The sequence below is a fragment of the Schistocerca americana genome, chromosome 2 (genome assembly GCF_021461395.2).
Source record: "Schistocerca americana isolate TAMUIC-IGC-003095 chromosome 2, iqSchAmer2.1, whole genome shotgun sequence".
Classification (NCBI taxonomy): Eukaryota; Metazoa; Arthropoda; class Insecta; order Orthoptera; family Acrididae; genus Schistocerca; species Schistocerca americana.
Genome location: NC_060120.1, coordinates 728,873,955 through 728,884,875, shown reverse-complemented (window position 1 = coordinate 728,884,875; position 10,921 = coordinate 728,873,955). Strand labels below are relative to the sequence as shown.

Here is a 10,921-nt window from a genome sequence, read left to right as displayed (position 1 = left end):
ACGTTCCCTGTCTAAGTCATCCCTAAACGATGATCTTTAACCAAGTGGGCGAGAACTGCTCTTCTGTCTTTCGAGTGGGCTTCTGTCCGCTGTCGTCCGGTCATTGGCAGATTTAGTCAGTATCTTCATCCCCAGCAGCGCCCGAGGCGATGGTAAATGCTCAAATGTGTGTGAAATCTTATGGGACTTAACTGCTAAGGTCATCAGTCCCTAAACTTACACACTACTTAACCTAAATTATCCTAAGGACAAACACACACACCCATGCCCGAGGGAGGACTCGAACCTCCGCCGGGAACACCCGCACAGCCCATGATTGCAGCGCCCCAGACCGCTGGGCTAATCCCGCGCGGCAGGCGATGGTAGAATTCGCACTGGGACCAGATGGAATATTTCCACCTGTGGCGCTTTTGCCCCGGCTGTGCCTTGTTCGGACGACACAGCAGGTTGTATGCAGCTTTGGGTCAAATTTAAAACTTACGAGTCGCAATGAGAGACAATTACGGAGTTTCGAAAAAGTTACCTCTCAATTGTGTACAGCAACGTAGAAAATCTACAACCATAATCCTTGTTGATTCCTTTTCTTTGAGATTCTGTGCAGTCAATACGTCGTCTTAAACGTTTTTATTCTCTGAGTGATAGTAGAGAGGAGACCAATAGTTGAGTGTACTGCAGACCTCCAGTCTAGAAAACGTAAATCCCAAACCAGCGTCGAAGCCTTATTTGTCTATGTCACTGATGTACGTGTGGTGGTGGTTCACAGGCTGGACACGGAGCAGCAACGCCTCGAGTTCGGCCTGCAGATCCCGGACCTGCGCCTGGAAGGCAACTACGACCTCAAGGGGCACATCCTGCTGCTGCCACTCGTTGGCAACGGGCGCGCCACGCTCAGGCTCGGTAAGCTGGCCCATGTCTCCTCGCAGAGCTGCTTCTGTGTTCTCGCTCTCTGTAATTTACCAGGTACAGTTGTAACGTAGTAATTTTACCTTCTCAATAGGGTGATTGTTGCTTTATTTCAAGGACTGTTCTAAAATGTTCAAATATGTGTGAAATTTTATGGGACTTAACTGCTAGGGTCATCAGTCCTTAACCTTACTCACTACTTAACCTAAATTATCCTAAGGACAAACACACACACCTATGCCCGAGGGAGGACTCGAACCTCCGGAAGGACCAGCCGCACAGTCCATGACTGCAGTGCCATAGGCCGCTTGGCTAATCCCGCGTGGCTTCAAGGACTAGCGGCATAGTTTTGTCCTTTACCATATAAGCTAAATGAATATAACGTAACACAAAATAAAAGTTTACTAAAAATTGAAATAAAAATAATAAAAAGTAGATAAGGAAAATATTATTAATTTAAAATTTGTAATTAATTTTTAGAACTCTGTAATCGCAACGGTTGACAGGTCGAAACCAATTTGCTAATTAAGCTAAGCACTGTTTATAAGAGTTCAGCAAATAAGCTTGGAAGTTAAACAAATGTTTGTTTCATTCTGACATATAACACAGCACACGATTCTTACCAAATTGTAGGGTGGCCCGCCGTTATCAAATAGGCTGAATCTTTTAAAAATTGGTGTAGAGACTGGTTGGCACAGTCGCTACTGAGGAAATGCAGCTACTCATTTGCGCTATGTTACCTCCTGGCGCTTGAAACAATTATGTATGCAAAAACTATAACACAACTCTCTCGAAATAAGGTACTTAGTCAGCCTCAATTTGGATTTCACAAGGATCTCTTCAGAGCACATGCTACTCGTATTTTTCAATTCACTAATCAGACTATACAAAATTTTAACGACAAAACATTCCCAACTCGTATCGTTTCTGACTTGTCAAAGGCACTTGACAGTGCAGTTTGCAGAATTCTCCTAGAGACACTCAAATATTATGGTATTAGAGATCTTGCTGGTAATTGGTTGTCCTGCTATCTAATTAAAAGAAGTTAGGATGTTACATTAGGGAACTCATGGAGTATACACAAGGAAACAGCATTTTAAACGTGGGGAATAATCAGTACAGGCACACCACAGGGATCATTGTCGGGTTCGCTCTTGTTCATGTTATACAGGGCGAGTCAGGAGGAAATGTACATGCTGAGGGGTGATAGTATTAGTGATTATGAACGAGATAGAACACAACTAATGTACACTGTCAATTATTCTCTGTATAATTGTATACAATCCATCACAGTGGTGCTGAGGAAGTCTAAACGAACAATTCGATACAGGATAATTGTGGTCTATAAAGTCAGAAAACTACCTCAAATTGGTCTATAAAAACTACCTAAGCTACTGTGCATGCGCGCCGCGAGAAATTTGCATTTGCAATGTTCTCCCGCCTTTTTCGTGCAAATTATTAGTCCTAGACAAAAAATGAGCAGTACATTTTTTGTAGAAAATTTAACGTAGTTTAATTCAATACTGCGGTACGTTTTCACTGGAGGATGCATTTTTGAGTTATTTAAGTAAAACGTACGAAAGCGATATTAAGCCTTCATTACCAACATATTTTCTGTAACACGTAATATCAAGGGGGGCTTGGGGCGAGGGGGGGGGGGGGGATACTTTATGCCCACTTTCCAAAACGAAATTCGGTAATTGTTGTTCACTTACGTTAACAACATACTTTTTAAAGTGATACTGATGTGTAAGTAGGGTCTGGAACCAGAAAATGTCTTTAACACATTCTTAGCAATATCAACGCACTTTCATTAACATGGACTATGAACGGTTAGACCGTCAGTGAGACAGCATCTCGAGTTCCTACTGCTAAATAAGGCGAGTACACTGTTTGTTACATATTTTTACGTGCTTGAAACAGGAGCAACTTCAGTAATGGATAGGAACTGTGATTGCTGTGTACAGATGCGAGCTGAGTTGGTGAGCCTTCGCTCACAGCACCAGGCTGTGTTGTCTTCCGTCACATAGCTTGAGGCTGCTGCCAAGGGGCACCATTGTGGGGGGGTCGGACGCGGGGATGCGAGGGTCACTGCTGCGGCCGCCCTCGGTTCTGCCTGCGCTGAGGCTGACCCCTCACCCTTGGGTAGCAGGCAGCAAGAGACTTCCCGAGGGGCAGATCGTAGCCTCTCCCCAGTTCGTTTGACGAACAGGTTTCGGGCGTTATCTGCGTTTGACGAAGTCTCTAAGCCAAGTGCAGTCGTCCACCCTGTTCCAGAGGAAGGTCTGGGCATTTGCAGAGGGTGGGGTTGCTGATAGTTGGGAGTTCCAACATTATGGGGCCCCTTAGGAACATCCTGCCAAGGAGAGGAAGGAGGCCAGTGTGCACTCCGTGAGCATACTGGGGGGAGTCATTCCGGATGTGGAAAGGGTGCTTCCGGATGCCATGAAGAGTACAGGGTGCCGTCAACTGCGGGTGGTGGCGCATGTCGGTGCCAATGACGCGTGTCGCTTTGGATTGGGGGAGATTCTCTCTGGTTTCGGGCGGCTGGTGTAAATGGTAAAATATGCCAGTCTTGCTTCCGAGATTAAGGAGGAGCTCACCATCAGCAGCATCGTCGATAGAACCGACTGTGGTCCTTTGGTGCAGAGCCGAGTGGAGGGTCTGAATCAAAGGCTCTGGTGGCTCTGTGACCGTGTAGGCTGCAGATTCCTTGACTTGCGCCATAGGGTGGCGGGTTTCCGGGTTCCGCTTAATAGGTAAGGAGTCCACTAAACACAGAAAGCTACTACACGGGAAGCGGGGGCTGTGTGGAAGGAACTGGGCGGTTTTTTAGGCTAGAGGGTTTCACGAAACTACAGACAGGGTATCCGCCTAAAAGGAAACGGGTAAAACACTCCCTAAAGTAGTTGTAGGAACGATCGGTATTGTAAATTGTCATAGCTATACTGGGAAAGAACCAGGGCTCCAAGCCCTAATAGAAAGCACAGAATCTCAAATAGTTATAGGTACAGATAGCTGGCTAAAGCCGGAAGTAAGTTCAGCTGAAATTTTTCAAACAATCTAATAGTGTTCAAAAAGTACAGATTAAATACAGCTGGTGTTGGAGTATTTATGGCTGTCAAAAGTACTTTGCCTTGTAGCGAAATTGAAGTAGATAGTTCCTGCGAAATAGTATAAGATATAGTCGCTTAACACTTCAAAGGAAACTTGAGTCTCATTTCCTATAGGTACCCCACTCATACAGTTGTAGTCGGTGGTGACTTCAATCTATCCTCGATATGCTGGAAAAATTACACGTTTAAAGCCGGCGGTAGGCATAAAACGTCATCCTACATTGTACTGAATGCTTTCTCAGAAAATTATTTTGAACGATTAGTTCATGAGCCCACTCGAAGCGTAAATGGTTGCGAAAGCATACGTGACCTCTTAGCAACAATTAATCCTGGACAAATAGGGAGTATCGTGACGACCACAAGGCAGTTGCTGCTAGGCTGAATACCGTAACTCCTACAACCATCAAAAAGAAACGCAAAGTATATCTATGTAAAGAAGCTGATAAAAATGCTCTTAACGCCTTTTTAAGAGACAGTCGGCTCTCCTTCCGATCTGATCATGGAAGCGTAGGAAAGTTGTGGAATGATTTCAGAGAGACAGAATCGACAGAAATTGAGGGATATATACCATAAATTAATAAATGATGGTACTGATCCCCCATGGTACACAAAACAGGTGAGATCGCTGTTGCAGAAGCAACGAAAAAAGCATGCCAAATTTAAAAGAACGCAAAATCCCCAAGACTGGAAAAGCTTTGCAGAAGTTCGAAATAAAGCACGCACTTCAATGCGAGATGCTTTTAATAACTTCCACAACGAAACGCTGTCTCGGAATCTGGCAGAAAACCCAAAGAGATACTGGTCGTACATAAAGCACACCAGTGGCGAGACGCATCAATACCTTCACTGCGCGATAACAACGGTGAAGTCACTGATGACAGTGCCACTAAAGCATAGTTATTAAACGCGGTTTTCCGAAACTCCTTCACCAAAGAAGACGAAGTAAATATTCCTGAATTCCAATCAAGAACAACTGCCAAGATGAGAAACATAGTAGATACCCTCGGTGTAGCAAAGCAGCTTAAACTACTTAATAAAGGGACGGCTTCTGGTCCAGAATGTATACCAGTCACGTTCCTCTCAGAGTACGCTCATAAAATAGCTCCATATTTAGCAATTATATACAACCATTCGCTCACAGAAAGCTCCGTTCGTAAAGACTGGAAAATTGCTCAAGTCACACCAATACCCAAAAAGGGAAGTAGGAGTAATCCGCCGAATTACAGGCCCATATCATTAGCGTCGATTTGCAGTGTGGCTTTGGAACATATACTGCGTTCTAACATTATGAAGTACCACGAAGAAATATTGAGACATAGTCAGCACGGATTCAGAAAACATCGTTCTTGTGAAACACAACTAGCTCTTTATACTCACGAAGTAATGAGTGCTATCGACAGGGGATGTCAAATTGATTCCATATTTTTAGATTTCCAGAAGGCTTTCGACACCATTCCTTACAGGCGTCTTTTAACCAAACTGCGTGCCTATGGAATATCACCTCAATTGTGCGACTGGATTCGTGATTTCCTGTCAGAAATGTCACAGTTCGTAGTAATAGACGGAAAGTCATCGAGTAAAACAGAAGTAATATCCGGCGTTCCCCAAGGAAGTTTTACAGGCCCTCTATTGTTCCTGATCTATATTAACGACATAGGAGACAATCTGAGTAGCCATCTTAGATTGTTTGCAGATGATGCTGTCATTTACCGTCTTGTAAAGTCATGAGATGACCAAAATAAATTACAAAATGCTTTACATGTGATATATCTATGGTGCGAAAAGTGGCAATTACTCTGAACAAAGAAAATCGTGAAGTTATTCACGTGAGTACTAAAAGATATCCGTTACATTTCGATTACGCGATAAGTGACACAAATCTGAAGGTTGTAAATTCAGCTAAATACTTTGGGATTACAGTTACAAATAACCTACACTGGAATGATCACATAGGTAATGATGTGATAGAGCAAACCAAAGACTGCGATTCATTGACAGAACACTTAGAAGGTGCAACAGGTCTACTAGAGAGGCTGCTTACACCACGCTTGTGCGCCCTGTTATGGAGTATTGCTGTGAGATGTGGGATCCGCATCAGTTGAGACTGAAGGATGACATCGAAAAAGTTCAAAGAAGGGCAGCTCGTTTCGTATTATTGCGAAATAGGGGAGACAGGATCACAGATATGATACGTAAATTGGAGTGGCAATCGCTAAAACAGAGGCGTTTTTCGTTACGACGGAATCTTCTCATTAAAATTCGATCACCAATTTTTTCCTCAGATTGTGAAAACATCGTTGTCAGCCACCTACATATTGAGAAATGATCATCACGATAAAATAAGAGAAATCAGGGCTCGCACAGAAAAATTAAAGTGCTCGTTTTTCCAGCGTGCCTTTCGAGGGTGGAACAGTAGAGAGACAGCTTGTAGGTGGTTCATTGAACACTCTGCCAGGCACTTTATTGTGAATAGCAGAATAATAACGTAGATGATGTAGATGTAGACTTCATGCCTACCGTAAAATAAATTTGAAAAATACATATTTCGTCAATGGTTGTTGACTTTTGCTCACAACATACTTTTTAAAAACTTACTGATGTGTAGGTAAGATCCTGAACAGGGAATATATTGGGGACGGTGAAATCCGCTACTAAGACTTGAATTTCTGGGTTAAGTTTAACTGAAAAATTCAAAACATTTATGAAATCTGATCAAAAAATTCGTGAAAAACAATAAATATATTTTCAGATTTTTAAAATATAAAATATCTGACTAGATTACAACGTTTTCAAAAGTTGGGCATAACAGAGTTGGTACTGCGAGGGTTAAATGTGAACTTTCTGGGAAATAATTCGGTATAGGGCACATGCGTATAGGGCACATGCCCGTATGAAGTTTCTTGTTTAGAACCACTAATACTAACAATCCTCAAAGCATGTGCCCTTCCTCCTGATTCTCCTTGTATACCTAAAAAAGCAGAAATAGTTCTCTTTGCTGATGATGTAATTATTATCAAGCCTAATGGAGTAAATTCAACACTTGAAACTACGATGAAAACCTAAGAAAAGGGTTATTTCTCTTATTTTTTATTCACTTACAAAAAAACACTAACACTCATACATACAGTATAGTACCAGAAGGAGGAATGATTTACATTATGCAGCCCTACTGTGGCACAGAATGTGTGAGGTACTTAATAATAAAAATCGTTGATGATGTATCCAGTGATGCAATGATACCAGGAATTTAATGACTAATAAAATCAACTTCAAATAAAAGCTGAAATCATATCTGTTTGAAAATTCCTTCTGCTCTATAGAAAAATTACTGAATGTGTATATATATATTAGTGTCAGTGTTCTCAAGAAACAGGATATATTTGTCCAACATCAGACATACAACGACCACGCAAGTGGCAGAATTTAAAATGATAAAATTACTTCCTTCTACACTATTCCGGTGTCCTAGGAAAGCATAGTCAGTGTATATCAGCCACTCGAGCTGCTTACAAAGTAGGTAGAACGAAGTCAGGAGACTGCTGTTCTGTATCTTATGAAATTAATGGATTTTATACGTCTTTTTAAGTCAGAAACGTATGTACCCTCAATCACACGTCCCACGTCAGACGTGCTTATTATTAGTCGTGGTATCGGATTTGACAGATGCGGCTGTGTCTCACTAGGAAATAGAGTGAGGAGAAAACGACATGAATATTTTCCATGGCTGATACATTGAGGTACCACTCATGCTGTGATGTACGAAAATTCCCGCGAAGAAGGAATGAGGGAGTGAGCATCACAATCAGTAGCCAAAGGACATGTAACAGACTTATTACTGTTTACAGTAGCATGACCACGGCTCTGGTAGCATTCCTCTTGAAGAAAGTCCTGGTCTGATGTTAGTTATGCTCATGTGTAGAACAGCACAGCAAGTTCATCCTAGCACTATGTCTCTCAAATACACCCCCCACCCCCACCCCCTCACGCTATTAAAGGTGGTATGTGTGACAGTGGTCCGCTCCCCTACAGAACATTCTAGGGAATACCTTAAGTATGATAAACGCTTTGATTCTTCTCCTTCATACTTAAGGAATAACATTGCTTGTGCAAACTAACTGTAATTTGGTAATATCTACATATTTTACTGCATGTGTGAGAACACATTTACGGATTGGGATACATATGTTTCGGTTGCTTTAATGTAGCGCCTCTGTGTAATCCTTATGTGTTGATGTATGTGCTTCGAAAACCCATGTACTTTATAGGGCAAGGAGGAGGGTTAAAACTGAATGCAGCCAAAGCATAATTTTTCAGCTTTTCTCAGTCTTCAGTGTCTAGGTACCCCCAACCCACCTCAGTTCCCCGCATTTCATGGTACTTTCTCTTTAATTTTATGTTCATTCTCAGTTTAATTTTGTGTAATTTTCCAAGTTTTTTTCGTGATTTTCATATTTCGTCGTATTTTCCTCAATTTTACGTATTTCCCATCAAATTTTCGTAATTATACCAGGTTTTCCTCGATTTTTACCGATTTTGTCATTTCTCGATATTTTTCCGTATATGTATGGTCATATTGCTGGCGTATCCATGCAGTGTTTAATTTTATATGAGGATATTTGCGTGTCCTATACACCAGCCTACTAAAACGCCTAAGAATTCCCGTCCTCCTGATAATCTCACGCATTCATTTTGGATAGGATGTAAGCACATTTAAATTCATCCTGCTAAAGAAGATAAAATCTTCGACGGAAGTTATATTACCGACATTTTGTAACAATATTGCCTATATTCTACAGTAATAACAAAAAACCAAGGCATCCTGCTGGGCCTATCACGTCTCCATTTATGCTCTTAAAGATCGACGGTGACAGTACATAATCATGGCAGTTCCGCTACTTTGTGTGCTAGATGTCCGTTGGATGGAAGGAGTCCTCCGTGAGTATTATTCTCATGTTCTTATGTGCAACATATAACGCCACATATCTCGGATGATGTAGTATAGCACTGTAGTCAAAAGCACCCAGTCGCCCACAATCATATATTCTACAGATGTAGTGCATTTGCTCTGTTTTCTGTATGTGTGCGTCTATGCGAGTGTCATAGATGGCTGTCATAAACCTCATCCAGTCCTCTCGTTAGAAGATCCATCTACCCCAGTATTGCATTGCGTATCACCCTCTCGACACCGTTTTGGGTATCAATGAGTGGTGGATCCACCAGCGAGAGGACAGGGGCGGGTTTATTGGAGCCATCCGCAACACACTCATGGACACAGCTATACAAAAAATAAAGCTAATGCATTGCATCTGTAGAATATTTGGTTGTGAGCGACTAGGCGCATTCGAGTACAGTGCTATGTGTAATTAGGTCCGACATTTATGATTAATTAAGTAATCAGGACCGATATTTACTTCAATTTCCCAAACTAAATAAATAATGAATGCTAACCTAACCTTCCTTTCCTGATCTGAATATTTTTATTCATTTATTCTTCTAAAAAGTTAAAATACGCCATACAAATCACATTTCCTTGGATAGTTATAAGTTACCTATTAATTATTTATTTTTGATACCTAATATTTCTTTAAAAAGGGACATTACAAAAAACTACAACTACTTCTACTACGGCAAAACTACATTAAAACCCTTAACGAATTACCCAAGTACTAATCTACTTCAAGCACTAGAATTTGTTCTCTGTTTCTTCAGTTATTTTGGTGCATTTAACTTGTGCATGGCTGTTCCCGCTAGTGAATCCGCCCTCATGGTACCCCAGTCAATAGCGATAGTCTGATGGATTCCTTGGGCGTCGTACAGCACGTCAGCAGGGTTTCCACTGTAGCGAGTAAAACACCTGTCAGTGTTAATTCTGAAAGTCCACACTTCCATGATCACTTGCGTCAACGCAATGTGGATTCTTGGTGCAGGATTTCACTTGGTGGTCGCCACTCTCAGTCATCTTCTCTCCATCTGCAGATTATGTAGTCTAGCCAGTACGGAAGTACGACGACTTATGGTTGAATGCTCCGTGAAGTCTTCCTTGGCCTTCCTGGATACTGCGGCTACAGTATCGTCCATGATGCGCCAGGTCGACTCAGTCCTTAGTGCTGCTTTGGGATCCGACATCCTTATGACCTGATGTCCATTACCCGCTGCAACTTCAGAGAGCGCGCAGTCCCACAATGTGTGTTGTGTGCCCACACTGCCGAAGGCGCAGCAGCTGTCATTCATCTGTCTCCTGATTTTGTACAGACACGTGGCATAAGGGCTATGGCCAGTCAGGTAATGTATCAGTCTACTCGATGGCTTAAGAAATCCCATTTTTAATCTCTCCCTGATGTCAAGGAGAAATTCATATGTTCTCCTGCCAGTGCCAAAAGCGTCCCATCCATTTTGCCACAGTTGTAATATGCGATCTTTTATTGCCTTTTTCGAACTGGCCTCAGTTCCAAGCAGCCTTCGCACTTCCATTTTATTGCCTTTCTTTAACCAGTGGGCATTTTCCTAGAATTACTAACCATTCGGGATGGTGCTTAGAAGCACGCCTCGTTGAACTCTTCTCACTACTGAGGCTGGCTTCTCTAGCTGCAGTCTATGAGCCCATATCCTACAGTTGATCCTAATATAGATTGGTCGTAAACTCTGTCTTCAAGAGAAGCCGAAGTTGGATATTTGCAATGGTTACAATTTTATTCATTACACTGGTACCTTTCCTGCCTGTATCTTCTACACGATGTGCAAAGTTACGACGTTCGTCGAGAAATACCCCTAGATATCTAGTTACTGCGCTTCTTCTAATCGTTATATAATTTAATTTTATTTTGTTGTTGTTGTTCTTGTGGTCTTCACTCCTGAGACTGGTTTGATGCAGCTCTCCATGCTACTCTATCCTGTGCAAGCTT

The 10,921-nt window shown here is 42.0% G+C and overlaps 1 protein-coding gene across 1 annotated transcript in view; it reads left to right on the top strand.

Annotated features, from left to right (window-relative positions):
* The window catches only part of LOC124594385 (protein takeout-like), a 97,688-nt gene that overhangs the window by 60,809 nt on the left and 25,958 nt on the right, over nt 1–10,921 (top strand). The window contains exon 4 of the mRNA XM_047132753.1: nt 764–897. Within this exon, the coding sequence (XP_046988709.1) occupies nt 764–897 (134 nt within the window). The remainder of the gene's footprint in view (nt 1–763; nt 898–10,921) is intronic.